The 25457-nt window shown below is 46.9% G+C and overlaps 1 protein-coding gene across 1 annotated transcript in view; it reads right to left on the reverse strand.

The window, feature by feature from the left end:
- Positions 1–25457, reverse strand: part of RAB12 (RAB12, member RAS oncogene family) — a 127772-nt gene that overhangs the window by 11817 nt on the left and 90498 nt on the right. Inside the window, exons 4-5 of the mRNA XM_085607003.1 lie at positions 7285–7374; positions 4336–4440 (exon numbers count right to left, since the gene is read on the reverse strand). Coding sequence (XP_085463129.1) covers positions 4336–4440; positions 7285–7374 — 195 coding nt within the window. The remainder of the gene's footprint in view (positions 1–4335; positions 4441–7284; positions 7375–25457) is intronic.

The raw sequence follows: 25457 nt of genomic DNA on the forward strand, positions 1-25457 counted from the left end.
GGCAAGGTGTAAAGTATTTGTGCAACACTTCAAATAGTAAAAATGTTAAAACACCACACAAAATGGATCCCACGCCACGTTAGATTAGAAGAACTCTCTTTAATAAATAAAACAAGACCTAAATGACAAAACTCCAATCAGTAGAACCGGAGATATGCATTTTAAAGGATTTTAGTAAAAATAGCGCCAAAAAGCACAAAACCCAACTGTGGATATCTGGTCAGGCCGGACCAGGACAAAGTCGCAAGTTCAGGCTCACCACGATGGAGTGTGGGCCAGCTACAGGGACCCATTTAGGCCTGCAGAACAAAGTACCTTAAATAATGGTCGGCCTAGCGTTGCGAGTAACTGCAAAGATGTGTCGCGCAGCTGAAGCGATGTGTTGGTTCCGAGATGTGGGAGGCTGCTATGCGAGGACCTGCATCGTCGTCAACGATCCCAACGACGTGGCTTGCAATGCGAAGTCCGGTGTCAAGGATGCGGTACGCAGTGGTGGAAATGCATCAGTTCCGAAGAGCTGCGATGCATAGTCAGTCATCGTCGAGGCTGCCATTGACGAGGGAGGAGAGTGCCTGTGCCGAGGATGCGTCGTGCAATGGTGGTTCCAAAGGCATTGCGGGGGAGGATGACAATCTTTACTACAGGTACAATCCATGGAGCAGTGGAGAGGTATTGGTTCTGCGCTGCACAGCAGTGAAGATGCCTAGGTTCGCTGAATCCACAGAGGCTGGCAGAGCACCCTAAGTCCACGTCAAAGGGTCCAGGACTGGGGTGGTGACACATAGCAGGGTAGAATCATAGATGGCAGAGTCCAGGAGCAGGTGCAAGGTTGTTTGAAGACTTTTGTGTCCCTGAGGCTTTGGCTCAGGAGGCCAGCAAACTAGCCCTTGGAGTCACTCTGGATTCGAGAGATACAGGTCCAGTCTTTCTCACCCAGGTAAGAGGGCAGCAATTCCTTTTGCGCAACAGTCCAGCAGAGTGGCAGTCTTTGTATCAGCACAGTAGTTCTCCTTCCTGTCAGAGTATCCACAGGTCCAGAAGTGTAATGAAATGTTGGTGTCTGATGTTATATATATTTGACACCACCATTTCATTACACACACACACACACATATATGTGTGTGTGTTAGAACACTACGGCATTTTGCAGTCACGCAGCCAGTAATGAGTGCACTGCCGGATCCAAAATTAAAGCAATAGTTTATTGGCAAGTTGTCAGGCGCGTTTCGGCAAGTCGCCTTCTTCGATGTCCTAGATATGGAGAGAAGCGTCTACAGACATTCCTTTGAAATGCACACATATTGACTTTGACTAAGAGGGAGCACTTACAGTTCCTGTTATACTCACACGGCCCTTTTCAAGTCAGCACATTCCAGCGTTCATTTTCATTGCCCTGATGACGTTCCCATTGTGGGAATGAAACGCATTGGCTGAGCATCTCAATTTGCTGAATCTTAAAACTTGAAAAATAAAAAACGTTAAATATTTTTATACTTCTATTTGTCTATTGGACTTCTTTGATCTGCGCACCCCCACTTCACCATTAACAACTCTTGATTTGGAACACAGAAACGCCAAACAGTTGGCTTTGGGGTTGACTGCGCAGAAACATCACTTATTGGAACTGGCATGAGGTGCTGAACTACAGGTCCGCTGTTGTTTCTTGGGACATTCATAATATTGACAGCTGAAAAGGTTTTATTTATCAGTGCCATCTGACAAATTTGCATGAAGTATGAAAGGCTGTTAGCATGTTTTGTTTATTGTTGGCATTTTTAAATATGTGCTGATCTATCAAGGGGGGTACAGTTGAAATCGTGTGTCACAAATATGCCGATCTGCAAAAAACTGCAGCATCCTTAGAATATATATTCTTCTATGGATACAGCAAAGTTTCACGCAGATCCAAAATGGTGTGGGTGGGGGGCAAAGTTAAAAAGGAGGCAAAACATATTCATGCGCGATTAACTTTGATACAGTTAAATGAATCTCCATGTGGGAATCTTGGGTTGGGGGAAGAGGAGAGGGAGGAAAAGAAAAACTATTTGCTAATAACAATTGTGCAGTTTCACAGACCTGCACGACACTGAGCAGACACTTATGTTTAGCATAGTTTTGCTATTTTGAGTTTCATTCAAATCTGTCAAAGGAGATCACTGTCCACCAAAAAGAGAGTTACCGAAGGTAAGTAACTTGTTCTTTTGATGGATACTTCTGACTGCAGATTACTCACCTTCAGATTGGCCAACAAATCAGTACCTCCCCAAGGTGGTGAGCATGTAGTCTGGCTCACAACAAAAAGCCATGGAGGACCAAACGTGTGAAATGCCATCTTGTCGGACCTGGCTGTGAAGGAAGTGCTTTGTAAATGTGTGTACTGACATCCACGTCACAGCCCAAAAGATGACAAGGAGAGGTACTCCGCATGCCAGCGCAGTGGTAGCAGCCTTGGCGGAATGGAACATCAGGATTAGCTGCATAATCGGCTCCCTCATAGGGGACCGGATACGAAACAGAGAGAAACCCTGATGTCCTTGCATCTTCCTGGACTGAGAATGGTGGGACTGGGACGATTCTCGCCTGGCCTTCTTGTGCTTCTGCATTGACTTAACAGAAGACTTGGACTGAGACAATGATTTTTTATGGGAATGGGCTCATGCACCCAACTTTTTTTGGGATCAGAACTTCAGGGACTTCTTTCAGTGTTCAAGAATCACCTTCAGATTTATATGAGCAACCTTCTCACAAGACTTGGAGCCCTGCCCCAAACACAACAATCAAAGTCAAACCTCATGGGGATCTGTCACAGATATCTGCTTACAACAGTCACTACAAGGCTTAGGAGGGATGTAGCTCCCTTGCACACTGGAAAAAGTAGAAATCGTAGAAAAAAGAATTTCACTCACGAAGAAAGAAATTGGAGGTGAACTCCGGATCTGGTATGAAGACGCATAAAGAAAGGAACTGACGTTCCCAAGCAGTTGTGTGGGATTTTATAAAACATCTACTTGGCAAATGGACAGGGTACTTTTGATATCTACCCATCCTGTAAGAAAAACCACATGTTCCTTTTGGTGCCATGCAGAGGGCTGACAAATTATGACAGCATTTTCAGTATATACAAGCTCTAATAGCTACTCTCATTATGCCAGGGCATTATGTTATATCTGAGTTTGGTGTCCCCAGCAATGTTTTGATTTTGCCACCTTTATGTAAATCTTTATAGGTCCCAATTACAAGCAGAGCAAAAGTCCCACATGGAATTTGTGGTTTTCCTGCCACCACCCTTCCCTCAGCCATGTAATGCTCTTCCATTCCAGACTGCAGTCTCCCCTGCCCTCCTTCACTCTGCTCACCATTCTCCCCACTCGCCCTACAGCAGCCCCATGCTCTAAACAGGTGGCAAATGAAAGAAACAATACCCACAGAAAAAGAAATACTGTGCAGAATTACACCCAGTAAGAGTGGTTCTGCACAGTTATACCCCATTCCATGAGGATAATCTTGTAATCGCATTGTACTGGCGAAGTATTACCACATGGTACTGATTATGTAGGTGCGTACCAACCTTCCTGTACTGTGCGACTCATAATCGGGCTATATAGGGGCTGATAGAGGGTGTAGAGGTATATCCAGGGTGGGAATGGCTTGCAAGTCTGCTTACACCCACAATAACATTTAGAGTAATCAACTGCTTTCCAATCTTTTTCCACACAGAATAAGGGTGGACATTTACACCTAACAGGCCATGCTGAAGCCTGGAAAAACAAACCAGTTTGAATAATAAACATCTGCTCCAACAAGTCAATAGAAATACCATCCTATATGGTTCTATGACTAAAACTACAGCACATAATACCATGTCTTCAGGAAAGGGAACAAACACTACAATCAAGGACTCAACTTCGAAAGGCACCACTAGAGAAAAAAAAAAACCTTTAAAATGACTCAACTGAAAGCAAGGTCGGTCTTCCAGACAGATGTGGGGTATATAAAAGTCTTTCAAGAAATTAAAATTAGAAAATTCTCACAGAGAAATATAAAAAGAAATGGCAAGTTTTATGACTAACCTTGCAAAAAAGTTAACGATCTTAAGACTAATCAAGAAGTACAAAGCCAACAGATCAGTCACTAAAGAATGCAACTCAATAATATCTATGGCATCTATTTCCACTGAAGAGCAATACTGAAGTGAACATGATCTGCCAGGTGCCGAATTAAAACTGCTATTTTTAATTGATCATGTGATCTCCTTGAAGTGTTAAGAGTGTCACATCGCAGCTACATAAATTAGATTCAATTAGATTAGACTTTCCAGCACAGTTAGCGGCTTACCTTTTTCAAGATGTCATCAACAAGTTTTAAAAATATCTCATCCACATTAAAATTATCCTTGGCACTTGCTTCACAGAATCGCATCCCAGTTATTTGCTGGGCAAACTGAAAAGGAAAGAAGAACAACAATCAAGATGTGAACATGTAGTCTTATTTTCACAGGGTTGTGTCTCCAGCTAGTCAGCTGCTTTCCCAGTAACATTTCAACAAAATTATTATAAGTTAATGAAAAGAATTCTAAAGAACTAAACACTTCATTTAGAAAGTAGGCAGACAAGCTACAGTTAGAAATGTAATTCGTAGATTCCTATGCTCCTAAAGAGCCTTTATGGTATACAGTCCACCAGTACAACGATAACTTTAAGCAGTTCAATGTGTCATGGATGCCTGACGCGTTTCGAAGTGTCCCCTCTTCTCTTCAGAGGCTTTGGCAATTGAAGGCGCATAGGACACCACCCTCATCATTTAAATGCTCCAATGCATGCCCTGAATGGGACGCTCTGCCGCGACTAGCAGAGCATTATGGGCCTTGTAATGTCCTTTACCTCCAAATGGAGCGGGCAATGTTGCTACTGCGACATTGAAGGCCCCCAGATGGGCCTCGGTGTGCCGGTGGATATGCTCAATCCGTTGCTGCCCCACAAAATTGGCCTGCTCGATAACAGACCACGTGGCCCCCACAACCTGGGGTGGTGGTGCTCCTTCGCGGCAGGGTGTACCGCGTGTTTATCCAAGCTCCAAGTACCCAACGTACAAGGAGCACTCGAGCTCGAGGGGCTATGAATGTTACAGTAGCAACATTGTGCGCTCCATCTGGAGACAAAGGACACTACAAGGCCCATAATGCTCTGCTAGTCGCGGCAGAGCGTCCCATCCAGGGCATGCATTGGAGCATTTAAATGATGAGAGCAGTGTCCTATGCGCCTTCAATTGCCAAAGCCTCGGAAGAGAAGTGGGGACACTTCGAAATGTGTCAGGCATCCATGGCAAATTGAACTGCTTAAAGCGACTGTTGTGCTGGCGGCTTGTATACCATAAAGGCTCTTCATGAGCATGTTGCCGTTCGAGTGCTCCTTATACATTGGGTATTTCAGAGCTTGGATAAATACGCGGCATACCCTGCCGCAAAGGAGTACCACCCCAGGATGTGGGGGCCACGCAGTCTGTTATCGAGCAGGGTGACTTCGTGGGGCGGCAACGGATTTAGCATATCCACCGGCACACGAGGCCCATCTGGGGGCTATGAATGTTACAGCAGCAACATTGTGCGCTCCATCTGGAGACAAAGGACACTACAAGGCCCATAATGCTCTGCTAGTCGCGGCAGAGCGTCCCATCCAGGGTATGCATTGGAGCATTTAAATGATGAGGGCGGTGTCCTATTGTTGTGTTCTCTTTTCCTTTGGAGGTTTTCTTCTCCTACTCTTTGTTAGTGTCTGTTTTTGTTCTGTTGGTCATTGTGTTGTGCTATGACTTGTCTCTTTTTATACATGCCTGGCCAGCAAGTATGCCTTGAGGTAGTCGTTGGTTTTTTCTCTTTTCGTTTCTGTTATTGTGTTTGAAGAAAGGATGGTATTCTCACCTTTTGCCTTTCTTTTTAACCGTTTTCCTCACTTGTTACTTCTCTGTTTCCCTCATTTATATATTTACACTTTCTTTTTGGAAGGAAAGGGGATATGTGTATCCTGTGGAATGTTCCAAGAATTATGTGTTACAGAATGTTGGGAGCCAGTTGAGAAGGGCTGAGCAGCAAAAGACTGTGTGAATATATAAATGAGGAAAACAGAGAAGTAACAGGTGAGGAAAACAGTTAAAAAGAAAGGCAAAAGGTGAGAATACCATCCTTTCATCTAAAAGGCATTTCCCTCACCTTTTACTTCTCTGTTTTCCTTATTTATATATTCGTACTTTCTTTTGCTGCTCAGCCCTTCTCAACTGACATCTCTGGCTCCCAACATTCTGTAACACATAATTCATGGAACATTCCACTGGCAGAGCAAGAGTGTATATGAATTACCTCAAAGCCAGGATACTACACCTATGCGCCTTCAATTGCCAAAGCCTCGGAAGAGAAGTGGGGACACTTCGAAACGCGTCAGGCATCCATGGCAAATTGAACTGCTTAAAGCTATTGTTGTGCTGGCGGCTTGTATACCATAAAGGCTCTTCATGAGCATGTTGCCGTTCGAGTGCTCCTTGTACGTTGGGTACTTTGGATATATAGATATATAGATATATAGATATATAGATATATAGATATATAGATATATATATATATATATATATATATATATATATATATATATATATATATATATATATATATATATATATACACACACACTGATGAGCTTGTGACCAGCCATGCCACAGACACTCCCGCTTAAATGTATGGAGCAGTAGTAATAAAAGCCACTGAAATAATACCGGTTTTTCAGACACCACCCAGAAGGAACTGTGCAGTCGGAGGTGCTCAGGCCCTCTCAACACAGAATGCGCAGGCAAGAGTAGACTGCCACGAAAGTGGAGGACAGTGGAATGCTGAAGCTGGAAGTGCCAAGTGACAGAAGAAAAGGAGGCTCAGGGAACAGTGCAGATGGGATTACATATTCTGGAACGTACAAGTATTGAAGTATTCGGGTCCTACAGATTGGGAAAGAGAGTAGACCAAAGTATGCATGCTCTTAAGCTTTCCATCTAAATGTATGCTTCTGTGATTTGGGCGCTATCCAGTTAGGGTACTCTCGCGAGTGTATAGGAAGAGAACAGTGCACAACTTAAAACATGATCTACACTTCGTGTAATGAGATCTGCTATCAGAGAATACTCAAACACTGAATCCTGTGCAAACCACACAGTAACATTGCTTAAGCTATGTTTTCACATTCATCGTGTTAATGTAACAAATTCTTTTTTTCAGAACTTTTAAATAAAGCATTTTGCTTGTACCTTTTCTCCTTGTTGTCGCGTAATCTCTCTGTCAACTTCACAGTCCAATTTATTTCCAACTAGCAAAAGTTCTGCATCTTCAGAGGCATACTGTGAGGGATATCACATCATTATTCATAGCCAGGTGAAACGGAGCAATTAGGTCAATAGGAGATTTAACATTAGTGAAGGGCCATATATACAAAAAATAAAGAACAGTAAAATTCAAAACACGCCGTAAGCAATAAAAAGGAAAAGGACTACTGGTGCTAAAGAGGAGGCATTTTGGAAATGCACAAAAAATGTAGCCCTGTGTGTGGATGGAAGTCTTAAAGAAAAACACCACATCCACATCACTGAAGCATTACGAGTCCCATATAATTTTGATATGTGCTGTAACTCCTGTTAAAATACATATCAGAATTATGAGTTGGAGGGATTTGAGCCCACCATGGGGAAAATTGGCAGGTATTTACCGGGACATGCAAACTTTGGTGTGGTCAGTGCCAAAATCTGCATGTTATTCCCCCAAAACTCATAACTGGGTGGTATTTATCACACACGACAAATTCCAACTAAGCAGAAGCGGATTTTATCGGGTGCGATAAATACCACACCAGTTACTGGGCCACTCGTAATGGGGCCTAGTGAGTTCTGTAAAAAAAAAAAAAAAAAAACTGGTAAATTTTTTGTGCCGATATTCTCAATCTCGTTTGTTCACCTTGTATGTGTTGCCACTGAGCACAGCAGCAGCTTAATGGGATGAAGAGTAAGTCAATGGAGTAAAGGACCTAAAATTAAAAGGGCAGACGTTTCTCATGTAGAACTACACTCTCCTACCAGAGCTCTGCTGCTCTGGCACTCATCTTCTATAGTACATAAGGGCAGTGGCATTCAGTGGAGGTGGGACACCTCGGGATGAATGCAGGGGACCCCACTGTTCATCCTGGCAGCACTACGCATACTCTTGTGATGATGGGATGCAACACTGCTATGAAGAGGAGTTTTCTGTTTCCACATCTGTAATACAAAGCACAAGTGCTCAGATAGTGGCAACAGATACAGCCCTGCTGCTTTTTTCTAGTTTTTTGGTAAGGATCTATCAAGCATATCATATCCTCTGGAGAGCTACAAGCCATCCATAATTAGCCTTAGAGCCATGACACGTTCATTCATTCAAATATATGCCCTTCCCAGGTTGATAGTCCCATTGTGTGAAAATGTGCAGGTGACAACCCAAGACTGGGCACTAGTGTCAAAACCTTAAATGCTCTGCAGGACTGATTGGATAAAAAAGATCCTTGGGGCCTTAGTTGAGGAGTAGGATTTGGAGTGGTGAGTTAGCAAAACTGAGTAAGCAAGTTCTCTGTAACTTTGCAAAGGCCACTTTCAGTTTGCAGTGCTGTAAAATTTTAGTCACAAGGGATTTTTCTCATCAAATAGAGTTTTTAACTGCTCTTACATTTCTAGTTCCAAGGAGGACAAATTAGCCTGTTGAAAAAATAAATAGTGCAACATGATGCATTTGTTGAACTTTTTATCCAACAACCCATGTCTTCAACCTACCAAAAAATGTACGAAGGACAATTATTGTAGGAAAATCACATTATGGTGTCTTTGTATCTCACACAATGAATCAATATTACATCTGGTTATCGTAATATTCACATATGCCTGGCAGCAAAAACAAGACCTCCCACCTGATTAGATCTTCTTGCCTAGGTTCTTCCCAAAGTACGCTGCAGTTTTGGTGCCCTAATCAAGATTGACGTCTAAGATTAACATCAGCGATTATGGGGTATACTGTTTGACAGTGTACAAACAACATTGTAGTGGTGGCCTTGCTTGTTGTTTACAGAATTGTTCTATGAACTGTGTACATTTCATGCATACGTGAGCAATACAAACTTGCTTATCCCCCCATAAGACAATAGTCTAATGAAAACTTTGCAAAAAAATCTCCAAGGATATGCTTGCAGTGACAGTACAACAGACAATCACTCAAGGCACATTTAGGAGAAACTGTGCAGTTTGCGATTGCAGATCATGAGTGATCAACTGTGCGCAACTGAAGGTTGGAAGCTAATGAGCAGACTGTATAGCAGCACCATTGGTGGATACAGAGAAGGATGCAACAATCTTTAAGCCTATACCTTGGTATTCAAGTACGCATGGAACCGGAATGTACTCCAGTGGGCTTCATCAGGACAGATAATTATTTCCATATATCAGCATTTTTTTGTAAACAAAAGTGCCATTCTGTATATCATATTAGAAAGGTTTTCTGCACTGGAGGACTAAATTATATTAATAATTCAGTGCTTAGCCACTGCTGGCAAATGTATTCAGGACATACACTGATGACCGTTTGGTATGCATGTACTACGGAGAAGGGTAATTACATTGCATGTTTTCCATTGAAGTAATATACAACTATTAAGTGAACCAATCAGTGTACATTGATAACGGATGGATGATGGAATTTGTGCCAATGGGTTATAAAACTTTTTTGGCAAACCTCTGCCATTTCTGTGGGCTCTAATTTAGCCACTTCCTGCACAAATCTTTTCATGGCAAAATTTAAAGGGGCCTTAATTTACTGACGAGAAGGGTGGGAAGACAACAGAAAAGCTGATATTCAATTTATCAATAATATATTTTGGTGAGGGTTGCCAGTAAGATCTTGTGCAAAATGTAAATTAATTTCGGTATAACTTCGGGGACTGAACAAACTGATTTTCTGGAGGTACGTTCAACATACAGACATGGCAAGTGGATAACCAACGTGTACACTAAAGCGGTAAATAGATGTTTCCATTTACGAGCTATAGACTTCTCTACAGATATTATTGAAAATCAAGTTCACTATTTTCATATGATGCAATTGAAAAAGATCATACTGGACAACTAAATACATCTAGAAGAACTTAAAAAATTCTGTTTGAATTTCGGTAAACGAGGTTACAGGATATATATTATAGGAAAAATGATTCAGAAATCTTTTGAACTATCAAGACAGTGATAGAGAGACATTTCTCATTTTGCAAATTAAACGCATTAACCATAAAGTGCTAACTTCAATGCTGAAATAACGAACACACATTTAAAGCAAAATTTGATGTAGGCAATCACAATTAGCCATCATTAGCAAACCCTCAATTTAATATATTGCAATTAATTAAGTTAGCTTAAATGCTGATGTCATTTTGAATATTGACTTTACACGTTGCGGTTAAGAGGCCTGTTTTTGCATTTAAACTGGTGTTGTACATGAGAAGTTTTTCTCTTTCTTCCCATTGCAGATGCTTTACTTTTCCAGAATCCTTCTGTTAGCTAGTAAATCAGTATTTGTTATGTATTGGACAACGGATAGTAAGGTTCTCACCGGGAGGAGAGTAGATGGTGGGAAGCACATCTCGTGAGAAGAACTGTCTGAACCACAAGATTTGTTCAAAGTAAGAAGTCAAGGACATGGTTGTGAATGACCCACTGTGAAGTAAGAAACTTGTGAGTTTACCTGTTCCCTGCCTTTAGAGAAGAACAATTGGTTCCTGAAAGTAGGAATAAAACAAAATGTTGCACTAGAGTTTTGTTGAATTATGTTAGCGTGTGGTCCTTAGACTAGAGAGAGAATTTGCTACAGAACTTAGGGGGCAAATCAAAGAAATGCTTCTGACTTCGAGCGGGGAAGACCTTTCCAGGCTCTGCAAATCACCACTGCTTGAGTGCTAATGGGTCATGCTAATGCATTCCTATTCTCTATCAGAAATCTTCATTTGTTTTTCTGAACTGACACCTTATCCTACTTGCTTAAGAATAAAAGGCCTTTATGGCCAACCTTCTTAAATTTAGACTAGGGAATTTCCTTTATGGGACTCATTTGCTATATAATCTGCATTATATTTGTAATTCTAACCAATGTGCGATTATAGTATATTTTCAAATATCGATTATTAGATTATTTGAAGTTGTAATAATGATAAGTAAACTTTGAATACTAAATAAACTAATGGTCTGAATTGAACTAATTTGTTAAATAAACCTCTTAAACTCACTCTAAATCTCTTTGTTGATTTCTGTGAAAACACAATAGGACTCCACTGTTTATGGAAAGTAAGATTATTGACAGCTCCTTATCCCATCTCCTTGTCGACTAACAAAGGTCTATACGACCAACAGCGTGGGTAGTCTGATAGTATACCTGACGTTTGAGATACAAATCCCCGCTTTGGCAAAGGGAATTACTAAAGAAGCAACTGAATCCCATAAAATGGCAGATCTGTGTTAATCAACAATTAATCAACCAAGAGTTTACATAGTCAAAGAAAAATAATTAACCCTTTCGATGCTTGTGACGGAGCGGTTCCATCATGCGCGTCGGTCGCGCTGTGCGGATGAAGGAACCGCTCCGTCACGGCCCCGCCCGCGCACGAACCCTTCAGCACAGCACGGTAATCCGCGCCGCGCTGAAGGGGTTAAAGGAACAGCTCAAATGGAATTCTATGTCAGGACTGGAGGCGAGGATTATGCTTTCTTCCTTTACTCTATCTCAATCAGCAGTCATTTTCGTTTCAACAAGTGCAATAAAAACTAACATTCCCATAGGTACTTGGGAATACAGCAAAACTTCACAACCAATCATGAACAAACAGTCCAAACAAAGTCCCTTGTCAGTATTGAGGCTCCCTCTTTTTCGCTGCTCGCAGTCACAGATAAGTCCTGTTTTGATTCTGCTCCCTTATGCATGTGAATGGTGTAAATCTTTGAATAATCCCGATATTGTGAGTAGATTTTACTTTACTGTGTGGGCCACGGGAACGCTTATGCACTCCTTATGCAGCCGTCTGTTTATTTTGCTTCAGGATGGTGCCTGCGGTCCTCCGCCCACCAGGTGTAGCTTTCCTCAGCGTGGCTTTCGGCTGCCGTCAAGAGCCTTGTCCCCAGCCTGGAGACGGACGCCTAGTGCACCACTTTTCTGCCTGACAAGCTAAGGGGTCTGTATTTAGTTTTAACTTGACACTCTGAAGGGTCTGTAATTTCTATCAATGTCCACTCGGACCTCTGTGGGGACACGGCCCCAGGTCATACTCCAGCGACCCTAAAGGGTGAGTGTTCCTGGGCTTGGACCCTATAAAACTGTGCAGCTTGGCCCACGCAAACACTACTAGACCTCCAGTACCACATCAGGGAACACTGCACCTGTTAGACTACCGACCTTGATGCATACGTCATGCACATCATGCCACAAATTTGCTCCAATGGCAGTTGTATACCATTTTGGTGGAGGGATGCCTGGCAGACAAGATGACATAACAGACTTCGGACAGAAGGTTGAAAGCTGTCAACTGTTGCCGCTCAATCTCCACGCATGAAGGCAGTGTTGACAGGTTCAGGTTGAGAACCCTCTCCTGCTGCAGCAACAGAAGATCCTCCCGAAGGAGCAACCTGATCAGAGGATCGATTGCCATGCTCAACAGCTCAGGATACCAGAGTATCCGAGCCCAGTCCAGAGGCACAAGGAGGACTTGGGCTTGGTAGTGCTTGAGAACTCTGGGCAGGAGTGGTATGGGCAGAAAGGTGTACAGGAGGCCTGAGCCCCGCTCAAGACGAAAAGCGTCCCCATGCAACAGCCAACCTGGAAACTCCAGCACGCAAAACTGCTGACATTGCGAGTTCTCTGCGGTGTTGAACAGATCTAACCAAGGCTCTCCCCACCATTGAAAGAGATCTTGCAACACCTCAGGATGGGTATGCCATTCATGATCCGCTAGGCATCTCATGCTGAGAACGTCCACTCTGACATTCAGAGTTCCCGTCAGGTGATGAACCACTAGAGAAATGCCCCGACTTCCAGCCATGTCCAGAGACACAAGGCCTTTTGACCACACCCCACCTCGTCCTGTTTGTTGCAGTACCACATGGGGGTGGTGTTTTCCGTGAACACCTGCACTAGCCTTCCCTTGAAGGAGGGTAGAAAGGCTTTCAATGCCAGTCCAATCGCTCGGAGCTCCAACAGGTTGATGTAGAGTCCGGATTCCGCCGGAGACTAGAGTCCTCTGATTTCCACCTCTCCAAGATGCCTGCCCCAGCAGTGACGCATCTGTCACTACTGTTAGATCTAGTTGGGGAAGGAAGAGAGGTTTGTCGCTGACCCAATCGCAGTTCGTTAACCACCACTGCAGATATTTTGCAGTGCCCTCTGTGATATCTACCATGTCGGGAGATTTCCCTGAAGCTGCACCCACTGGAACTTCAGGTCCCACTGCAGAGCTTACATAGGCCACCAGGCATGTCGCAAGCAGGAGGCCATGAGGCCCAGTAGCCTCAGAGTTAATCTCAACGAAATCTAGGCTAGAGGCTGAAACGCCAGTATCATAGCCTAAATATCCTGGGCTCGCCATTCAAGAGGATAAGCCCGAAACTGCACTGTGTCGAGAACAGCTACAATGATAGGGAGCATCTGAGAAGGGGTCGGATGTGACTTCTGCATGTTGATAGTGAACCCCAGCGATTGCAGGAGGTCCGCCTTAGTCTGGAGGTGGGAGACAACTGACTGAGACGAGCCCACCTTCAGCAGCCAGTCATCGAGATAGGGGAAGACTGGCACCCCTGATCTCTGCAGATGAGCTGCAACCACCGCCATCACCTTGGTGAACACCCGAGGGGCGCTGGTAACACCAAAGGAGAGGACAGTAAACTGAAAGTGCTCGAGACCTACAGTGACCTATAGGTAACATCTGTGGGCAGGAAGGACGGGGATGTGGAAGTATGCATCCTGCAAGTCCAACATTTCCATCGAATATCCCAGGTCCAGGGCAGACAGGACTTGAGCAAGCGTGAGCATTTTGAATTTCTCCTTCTCAGGAAGGAATTGAGAGAGCGCAGTTCTAGGATAGGACAAAGGCCTCGGTCATTCTTGGGCACCAGAAAGTAGCGGGAATAGCAACCACAACCTACTTTTGATGCCGACACCCTCTCTATGAACCCCTTGGCCAAGAGAGCTGCCACTCCCTGGTGGAGTAAGGATATATGGTGCTCCATCAGCCTGTCACAAGTGGGTGGAGGGCTAGTCACGAGAGGGAGGTAGTAGCCCCTTCAACTATCTGGAAAACCCAGCGGTAGGATGTTATAGACCTCCAGTGGTCTAAATGCTGGAGTATCCTGCCTTGTACTGGGTGCCCATGATGGTCGGAGGGCAAACTATAGAGGCTTGGACTGCCGGGAGAGTGGTGGCCTTCTGGCTACCTGACCCACAGGGTCTGTGGGTAACACTCCTGTGCCACGCAGGGACTGGAAGCTTGCGTGCCGTGCTGGGTAGAGAAGCGACTGAAAGCCCCTTCCGTGGCCACAAAAAGTGTGAATAGTGCCTGGGTTTGGCCTTGAAGCACTCTAGAGCACTCTGGTGCTAAGTCTGGCTTGTCTACGAAGAAACAGGAGCCATCAAAGGGTATGTCCGTGAGTAAGGCCTCGACATCCCCCGAAATGCCAGCGGTTCTCAACCTGGTGTGGCACCTAAGGGCCACGGTTCTGCCTAGTGAGGTGATCTAATCCTTTCAAAAGGGTATGGCAAACTTAGCTGAATCCCTCCGTCAGCAATAGCTTGTGAGAGTATGGTTTGGGCCTCTTCTAAGACTATAGGCAGCACCTGCACAACCAAGTCCCAGAGTGAGTGGGAGTACCGTTCCATAAGGCACGCAGTGTTCACCAACCACCGTGCCAAACTGGTGGAAGTAAACATCTTCTTTCCCAAGGTATCCAGCCTCTTGGATTCCCAGTCTGGTGGAGTGGTAGGGAATGTGCCAGGATTTCATTTGGAAGTGGAGGGTTGGACCACCAATCTCTCCGTGGTGGGGTGTTTGGTGAGGAAGTTGAGGACCCCTAGGGCATGGCGACAGCAGCTGGCAACTGTCCGATCACAGGAGCCCCTCTGCAGGACTTGAATCCGGCTCAGAGTAGGAAGTTGTGAGGGCTTCATTAAAAGGGAAAAGAGGTTCAGAAGGGGCGACTCTCAACTGAAGAACCTCTATCAAGACGCTCGCCTTCACAGCCACGGACGTGAAGCTTGAGGGCTAGGACCTCAGCCGCCCTCCCCACTAAAAATGAGGCTCCCTCCTCTCTATCCACAGTAGGAGGAGAGACTAAGCCAGTTATCTGGGGAGGTGGCCAGTGCCCTGGCCTCCATGAAATCCTCACCCAAGTTGTCCACATCGGGGTCTAGGGGCTGGCATTCATAAGGGTCCAGTGGTCCCTCCCAATCCTCCCCAAGTCGAAGTCCATATGAATAGGGCTCAGGTTTTGGTCTTGATGGAATGCCTCCCGTCGAAGTCGTCTGATGCCCATTGTGCTCTGTGTCTGAGCCACCCGCTCTGGGGATGACTGAAGTGGGGCTGGCACCACCCAAGGTGAAGCTGGCCCGACGGGCGTGAGTCCAGATCTGTCCATGGATCCAAGGGGCCAGATTGGGACCAGGGGCAAACCCGGAGGGGGAAAACCAGTAAGGGCCCTTCCTGAACCTCTGCAGACAGAGGGCACACCAGCAGGTGCTGGTTGCCCAAATATGAGGTGCATGGCCTCATAAAACTCACATATTTGGGCAGGGGTTGCTTCGGTTGCAAAAGACTTGGGGAGGCGGGGTGACAAGCCAGGCACTGGCTCCACCGAGGAGCCAGGCCTCGAATGTAGATGTTCCCTCATCTCATCAGATGACTTTGTCAGATGGGGCGGAGTTGAAGACATCTTCAGACTCTTTTTCTTCTTCTGGGATCGAGACTGTCACGGCATCGCACGTCAAGCAGCAAGGAGCTTGAGGGACCACTCCTTCAAGACCTTAGGTTGCATAGTGCGACAATCGACACAGGTCTTGGAGTCATGGTGGCGCTCAAGATACCAGAGGCAGACGAGGTGTGGATTTGTCATGGACATTTGCAGTTGACAGGTGCCACATGGTTTAAAACCAGCCTTTCACATGGACATCCCTGCCACACCAAGAAACAAGGTCTTAAACAAATCTTTGACAAAAGGTCGAAAAAGGTCAGTCAAAAAGTGACTGAGAGTAGCTCTTTTCCAGATCTGCGCTGCCTGGCACAGAAAGAAAAGAACTGATGTCAGTGCACTAGGGTGTCACCTAGATAGGCACCGCACACGTCAATTCTGTCACGGACAAGGTAGACGCCATGCGGCGCTGAATGACGCCACCTACTGGTGTGCCGGGGTACTGCTCACAAAAAAACTTTCCAGATCCAGTCTGACGCCTGGGAAACTTCTAAGGTAAGGAATCTGCAGCCAGAAGTCTTTAGCAGATTGGTATTGCAAGAGGAATAAAGGATCAGCTTTCTTACTAACGGTTTGGAAAACATTAAAGGCCTCCTTTAGAGTAAATTCTTCGCTGCAATAGCTCCATAAGGGATAAAAGATTTGAAAACCGATACAAAAGAGGAATCGGAGTAGCATACTTTTAAAATTCAGCAAGTAAAAGTGGTGTAGAAACAAAACGACGCTGCAAAGGTTACACATCATGGGCCTCATGTAGGTAGCCAAATACCGGTCGGTAACGGCCGATTTTCGGTAAATATGCCGTTACCGACCGGTATTCAGACAAGTGAGATGTAGGAGTCCAAAAACCACTTTTCGGTAAATATGAGGCGGTAAATACCGATTCATAGTTACCGAATTCTAAAATACCGATTCATATTTACCGAATACATTATTAACGAATCGGTAAATATGAAGTGGTAAATATGAAGTGGTAAAAATTGAAAATGACATGTAGGAGCAGTCGGTAATTAAGAAATCCAGGAAAATCGGTAAATAAGAGTCGGTAATTAACACGGATGGAAAGCAGGTGGTAACCATCAACAATGCACATAAGCAATCCCAAAATGCAACAGCGTGGACAACATGGCCGCCATGTACGTCATTGCAAGGCGCCTACGTCTACAGGCAGCAGGACTGAGGGTGTGGCGACGGGAGGAACAAATCTACAGACAGCGCATCACACTATTCCAGCTGACTGATGCAGAGATACATGAGAGGTACAGGCTACACCTCGAAACCATCATGGACTTAATCAGGGACCTTCACCCACTCCTGGACCAGCCAATAAGAAGGGCGCACGCCATACCCCCACATGTGCAGGTGCTCTGCAGCCTACATCTGTTGGCATCCGGCAGTTATCAGGTGGTGATAGCTGCGGTGGGTGGGGTATCCCAGAGTTGCCTGTCACGTTTCTTCAGGAAGTTCCTGGATGCCATGATGCAGAGAATGCACCACTACATCAGCTTCCCAAACACACAGGCTGCACTGCAGAAAACAAAAACAGACTTTTATCACATGGCACAGTTCCCCCATGTCATCGGCTGTATTGATGGTACACACATCCCAATCTGTCCTCCAGCTGACACAGAGCACATCTACAGGAACAGGAAGTCCACCCACTCCATCAATGTGCAGGTGATCTGTGATGCAGGGAACATCATCACAGATATTGTTGCAAAGTTTCCTGGGAGCACCCACGACTCTTACATCTTCCAGAATAGTGGGATCTACACACGACTGAGAGCCGGAGAATTCGGAGAGGGATACCTGCTGGGTAAGTAACAGTGACGCCCCTTGAAACCTGCAAATCAGAGTGTATAGAGGCATGTAACTGATGGTTCCCTTTTACTCATCCAGGCGACAGTGCATATGCATGCCGTTCATTCATCCTCACTCCCTACCTACACCCAGCAACCCAGAGTGAGAGACGATACAACGTGGCCCACAAATCTACACGCAATGTGGTGGAGCGCACGTTTGGACTGCTGAAGAGCAGGTTCCGCTGCCTCCACAAGAGCGGAGGCGCACGCCAGTACAAACCCATCACCTGCTGCAAGATAATTGCCACTTGTGCAATGCTGCACAACCTTGCCACGAAAAAAGGTACAGATGTGGAACTAACATATTTTGAGGACAACGAGGATGAGTCAGGCCAGCCAGAGGGCAGCGCAGCTAGAGTGCCAACTGCAATCGATGGGAGAGAGAGACGGGCAGAGATCACATGCAACTATTTCTGAGTAAGTGAGGGGACACAGCGAGTCGTGAGAAGTCATGACGTAGTTTAATGTGGCACCACGCCATGAACACATGAACAGGCCAATCTGGCAATATGCCATCTATACAATGAGTATGTCCAGGGTTACGTCACCCAATGGCAAGTGGATAAGCAGGGCCACATCAATGTTTGCGCATACGCGCTGCAGTGGTGGATTGCACGGCCTGTGCATCCTCACTAGAGCCAACCCCAAGCCGCCTGCTGCTCCTGCGTGCTTCGGGGACGGGGGGTGTGATGCTGCTGCTGGTGTCGATGCTCTCCGCAGCATCCCCTGCAGCAGTTGTCGACGCCTGACTTGTCAATAGCACCCCTAGTGCACTTGTCACCTGCACCATCCCCCGTGACAGGTCGCTGCAGCACTGTGTTAGGCCCTCCTGCATCGTCACAGAGCGCCGGCAAAGTAGGGAAGTCGCAGTTGCCAGACGGTTGAGTGCCCTGCTGGTAGTGTCCCTTCTCTGGCGTTCCCGGCGCCGTGCTTCGATGTCAGCATCTAATTTGCTGCACAACTGCTGGATTGACTGGGACATGTCCCGAATGCCCGCAGCCATGCCGCCAATGTTTGTGTCCATGTTGACTAAGCTTGTCCTCATCACCCGCATGTGCCTCTGGACTGACATTACTGCCTTTGATTGCAGGCGCTGTTGCTTCAACATTTGGCCCTCGAGCCCCAAGAAGACACCATGGCCGTCAGTGGGTGCTGGTGGACTCTGGACACGCGACCTGCGGCGCCCTCTTGCTCCCGTCTGTGCTGCCTGTGATGTTTGGGGCACAGTGGGATGGCTCCCTTCCTGGGGCCCGGTGCGGTCTTCTGGGCCCATGCTGTCGTCTGACGAGGTGTCTAAGGCTCGTAGCCTGGCTGCTGGACGCCTCCTCATTCTCACACCTGCAAGCGGAGATGTGGCCGGTGAATCGAACATGAGTGGCGATGCTGGCTCTGGTGGTGGTGATGCTGGCTCTCGGTGAGGTGATGCTGGCTCTGTGTGCGGCGAGGCTGGCTGCGTAGGTGGTGCGGCTGCAAGTGGGCCTGCTCCCTGGTCTGCACTCGTGCTGGCTAGAGGTGATTTTTGTGGCCGGTGTGCCGTCTCCCCTGCAGCATGCCCTGTACTGCATGATGTCACATCTGTGGACAGAAAAACAACATTGGCTCAGTGTCCCCGAAGGGCTGCATTGCAAGCGTCACAATAAATCATTTCACATTCCAATCTGTCCTCTGTCTCCTTGTGCCTCGAGTGCGTGACATGCCTTGTTGCCCTGTGACATTTACGTCATGGTTAGTGTTGCCCTGACTACATCTCCCGGAATGCATTGCCTGTCTGCACTGACACGTGTGGACTGCAGTGTGATTCTCGTGTCACAATGGGGGATGTGGGATAGGGGTAGGGGCGGCTACATTGCTGTGCTTTCGTCTTACCTTGGTGTGTTGCGGCTCTGGCAGAGCTGTCGGCGTCCCCAAGACCCACGACGCTCTCTTGCTCGAGTGTGGCCGCCACCAGCTCCTCCAGTTCGGTGAGGGCAGGTGCCCTGTTGGTTCCACCTCCGGTCTGGCTGGCCTCCTTCTGGATGTCGCCCATCTTCCTCTTGGTCACAATCCTCAGGTCATACCAGCGCTTTTTGAGGACCTCAATTTCCCTGTGGGTCACTCCCACAGCATTGACCTGCGCCTGGATGGCCAGCCATATGTTGCGCTTTTTGGCCTCAGGCACTTGCAGGGATTGCCTCCCAAACAGCTTCTGGTGCTGCTTCACCACCTCCTCCACCAGCACCTGGAGTTCCTTGGGGCTGAATTTGAGCTTCCTCCTCCTTTCCCCTCCGTCTTTCTGTGTGCTCTGGCTGGACATGCTGTTCGTTTCCCGCTCGCACATGCAACTGCTCCCTGCCTCTCCTCTGCACTCCGAGCCTCTCCAGGGTCGGCTAATTATGTACACCTGCCTGGGTGTGGCCACTTCGGCTAATTGTGTACACCTGCCTGGGTGTGGGCAGTTCCTGGTTGGGTGGGCTGTCGTTGCACAGGATTAGCTGTTTCGTCAAGTCATGTGATGTTATTTACCGAATCCGTACGTACCGATTCGGTATTTTCCGATTCGGTAGATACCACCTCGGTATTTTCCGATTCGGTAGATACCACCTCGGTATTTTCCGATTCGGTAATTATCACCTCGGTATTTACCGAATCGGTGAATTCCGATTCGTATTTACCGACTGTTACCGAATCGGTAACTGTTACCGAATTTTTACCTACATGTAACTTACCGATTCTAATTTACCGATTCGGTACGGCTCGGTATTTAAGAACCGGTAAAATTTATTTACCTACATGAGGCCCCATATGTTTATTGTGTTTAGGGAACATTTAACGTCTAGACTTCAGTCAAAGTTTGTCAAGGCAGCATACCCATGAACAGAGTAATGCCTAAGTAAAATACTTGCCAGAGAGGGAGCATGGACTTACAATTATGTTAGAAATGTGGTACCTGCTAAGGTAAGAACACTGTACGCACGTTGGGAATATTTTATTGATTTAGGTCAATATAAAGATTTCAAGACCGAATAGAAGGGAACAAAATGTTAACTGTTACACCTAAAACTTTCAAATACATATTGAGTGCACTGAAATAACAGATCACCGTGAAGAAGATTAAAGATATTATAAGGTACTTTCCTTGTGCGAGGTTTGTGAGTAAGTAATACTTTCCGAGAGTGATTGAATATGCTACTTACCAGTATGCATCTGTTCTTGGCATGTAGGGCTGCTGACATTCATATCTGTGCATAGATCGCCGCCTAGTGTTGGGTCCGGATGTTTGCACGTTGTTGTCCTGGAAGAGTCTTCGAAGTATCCTTGGATAGGTGACTCCTCCCCTGGACTACAGTGCGCATGGGCATCCTCTCCATCCTCAGATTGTTTTTCGCCATTGTGGCAGTGATGGAGTAGATACAGAAAGTGATGACCATGCTTGCAGTAATTCTGAGAGCTGCAGCTGCGACAGGCGCCGGGGAGGAGGGAGGGCGATATGAATGTCAGCAGCCCTACATGCCAAGAACAGATGCATACTGGTAAGTAGCATATTCAGTTCGAGGCATGTGGGCTGCTGAATTCATATCTGTGCATAGAATACATAGCAGTGCCCTCTATTAGCGGCGGCTACCCGTGCCAGCTGCAGCGGTCTGAAAAAGTGTTTTGAGAACAGCCTGTCCTACAGCTGCCTGCTGTTTTGACTGCACATCTACGCAATAGTGTTTTGTAAATGTGTGTGTAGTGGACCATGTGGCTGCTCTGCATATATCATGCAGGGGAATATTTCCTAGGAAGGCCATGGAAGCCCCCAACTTACGTGTTGAGTGGGCTCGTGGTGGAATAGTTAATGTGCGTTTTGCCTTTTGATAACAGATTTGAATACACTTAACTATCCATCTGGCTATCCCTGCTTTGGAGATGGCGTTACCTTTGTGGTGTGGGGCAAAGGCAACGAACAGTTGTTTTGTCTTCCTGAATGGTTTAGTCCTGTCGATGTAGTACATGAGGGCCCTCCGTACATCTAGTGTATGTAGTGCCCTTTCTGCAACAGTTTGTGGGTTTTGGAAGAAAACGGGCAGTTCAATAGTCTGGTTCATGTGGAACTGTGATATTACCTTGGGCATGAACTTGGGGTTGGTACGTAGTACGACCCTGTTAGCGTGAACCTGAATAAATGGCTCTTGAACGGTTAGTGCCTGGAGTTCACTAACTCTTCTGAGGGAAGTGATCGCTACTAGGAAGGCCACTTTCCAGGTAAGGAATTGAATCTCGCATGAGTGTAGAGGTTCAAAGGGTGGACCCATCAGGCGTGTGAGGACCAAGTTGAGGTTCCACATTGGAGCCGGTGGGTGACTAGGTGGAATGACTCGTTTGAGCCCTTCCAAGAATGCTTTGATGGCAGGCACTCTGAATAGAGAGAGGTGCTGCCTGGTTTGCAGATAGGCTGATATTGCGGTCAAATGGACACGTATAGAGGTGTACGCCAGATTGCATCGATATAGGTGTAAGAGATAACAGATGATGTTTTGGATGGATGCGTCCAGCGGGTTGATGTCATTATTTCCGCAATAAATGACGAACCTTTTCCATTTGGCTGCATAGCAAGCTCTGGTAGTGGGTCTCCTGGCCTCCTTGATGATGTCCATACAGTCAGGTGGCAGGTTGAGATAGCCAAACTCTAGGACTTCAGGAGCCAGATCGCCAGATTCAGCTGTTGCGGATCTGGGTGCTGAACCTCTCCATGGTTCTGCGTCAAATGCGCGGGTTTGATCCGCAGCCTTTGATGCGGCACCACGGAAAGTTCGAGGAAGGTGGTGTACCACGGCTGGCGTGCCCACGTGGGAGCAACTAGGACGAGTGTCAGGGAGTGTTGTCGGAGTTTGCGGGCCACTAGCGGTATCAATGGCGCTGGGGGAAAAGCGTACGCAAATCTGCCGGACCAGTTCATCCATATCGCATTGCCCTGCGACTGCGGATGTGGGAATCTGGCGGCGAAGCTTGGGCATTTTGCGTTTTCGCTTGTCGCGAATAGGTCTATCTCCGGATGACCCCACTGCTGAAAGTACGGTTGGAGTACTGATGGGTGTAACTCCCACTCGTGCATTTGGTGGCTGTGTCTGCTGAGCAGATCCGCCATCTGGTTGTCCTTGCCAGGGAGGTGTTCCGCCATGAGGAACATGTTCCTTTGAATGGCCCACTTCCACATGCCCTGAGCCAGATGAGACAACTGTGGAGAGTGTGTGCCTCCCTGTTTCTGTATGTAGTACATTGCGGTCATGTTGTCCGTCCGGATCAACACGACCTTGTTGCATAGATGTACTTTGAACGCCTTCATGGCTAGGAAGATTGCCATCAATTCCAGAAGGTTGATGTGCAACTTCTTTTGTTGTGTTGTCCATAGTCCTTGCACTGTGTAGTGGAGTACATGAGCTCCCCATCCCTGGAGAGACGCGTCCGCTGTCAGTACTATTTGTGGGACAGGCTCTTGGAACGGTCGGCCCTTGCAAAGGTTTTGTGGATTCCACCAATGCAGAGAGTTGTATGCCCGACCGCTCACCAACACTAGGTCCTTTAACTGTCCTTGAGCCTGATTCCACTGACGTGCTAGGCACTCCTGAAGTGGGCGCATATGTAATCTCGCGTGCGGGACTATGAAGATGCAGGAGGCCATCATGCCTATCAACTGCATGAACACTCGCGCTGGAAGTGAGTGATTGGGTTTGAATTTGGAGATCAGCAGTTGTATGCTGTCGATCCTCACTAAATTTGGCTGAGCTGTGGCCGCCAGAGTGTCTATAGTCGCACCTAGGTACTGTTGTACGTGTGCGGGCTGGAGATGGGACTTTGGATAAGTCAGTGAGAATCCCAGACTGTGAAGAAGGTGAATGGTGCGGGACATGTGGCTTGCACATTGCTGGGCTGACTTTGCTTGAACGAGCCAGTCGTCTAGGTAGGGGTAGACGTGTATATGCTGCCTCCGTAGATGTGCTGCCACCGTAGCGAGGCACTTCGTGAAAACCCTGGGCGCTGTTGTCACGCCGAAGGGAAGGACTTTGAACTGATAGTGCTGCCCCTGAACAGTGAACCTGAGGTATTTTTTGTGTGAAGGGTGGATGGGTATGTGAAAGTACGCATCCTTGAGGTCCAGTGTGGCTAGGAAGTCTCCCTGCTTCAGAAGCGGAAGGACTTGCTGTAGAGTGAGCATATGAAAGTGCTCTGAAAGAATGTACTGGTTCAGGGGTCTCAGGTCCAATATAGGTCTGAGCGACCCGTCCTTTTTTGGAATTAAGAAGTAGAGGGAGTACACTCCCGCACCCTGCTCGTGGATGGGTACGACCTCTATAGCGCCTTTTAGAAGCATACTTTGCACTTCTTGCTGTAAGAGCGTTAAGTGCTCTGAGGACATAGGACGGCTTCTTGGTGGTATTGTGGGTGGAGTGGAGGTGAACTCCAGACAGTAACCGTATTTTATAATATCTTTGACCCACCTGTCCGTGGTGATGGAATTCCACGTGGACAGGAACCTTTGTAGCCTTCCCCCGACAGGTGTTATGTGGTCGGGAGGAAGGGAGAGGGCGTCACTGCTTGTTCTTGGGGGAGGACCTGGTGTTGCCGTAGCCGCGTCCTCTACCCTTTGTGCTGGAGCCACGATATCCACCTCGGGTGTTTTTATCATAGGTGGTCTGCGTATTGCCTTTGTTATATGTTTGTTGTGACCCCTGTCCTCTACCTGCTCCCTTGTTTCCGGGGCGACGAAAGGAGCCGCTCCGAAAGGACTGAGTTTGTAGTGCGCCCATGGACTTCGCAGTGTCCGTATCCTTTTTTATCTTTTCGAGGGTGGTGTCAACCTCTGGCCCGAATAAATAGTCGGGGTTGACGGGCTGGTTCAGTATATTGTTTTGTACCTCAGGCTTGAATCCTGAGATCCGTAGCCAGGCATGTCGTCGCAACATGACGCTTGTGTTTATGGCTCTGGCAGCCGTGTCTGCAACATCTAGTGCGCATTTGATGGAAGCGTTCGTTAGTAGCTGTCCTTCTCTGATGAGCATTTCTGCGCCTTCCTTGAACTGGTCAGGGAGATGTTGGAATATTTGCTCAAGTGTGTCATAGTGCGCTCTATCATAGCGAGCAAGGAGCGCCTGAGTGTTGGCTATGCGCCATATGTTGGCAGCTTGGGCGGCAACTCGCTTGCCAGAGGTTTCTAACACCTTGGACTCTTTGTCCGGGGGAGGAGCGTCACCTGTTGTTTGCGAGTGTGCCCTCTTGCGTGCATTCGCTACGACGATGGAGTCGAGTGGTAATTGTCCTCTGATGTAAGTAGGATCCCCAGGTGCTGATCTGTATTTTTTATCAATCCTGGGGTTTATCACTCGTGCCCTGGTGGGTTCTTTGAAAATGTCCTTGGCTGGTTTGAGGACCCCCTTCAACATTGGCAGAGTCTTTACATGTCTTTCTGAGGATGCAAAGGTGTCCATTAGAAAGTCATCTTCGATGGTATCAGAGTGAAGCTGCACCCCATGGTTATTGGCAGCACGTTCGATAAGAGCATTGAACGCTGCAGTATCCTCCGCAGGAGATGTCTTTGCCCCA

Source organism: Triturus cristatus, chromosome 5_2 (genome assembly GCF_964204655.1).
Source record: "Triturus cristatus chromosome 5_2, aTriCri1.1, whole genome shotgun sequence".
Taxonomy (NCBI): Eukaryota; Metazoa; Chordata; class Amphibia; order Caudata; family Salamandridae; genus Triturus; species Triturus cristatus.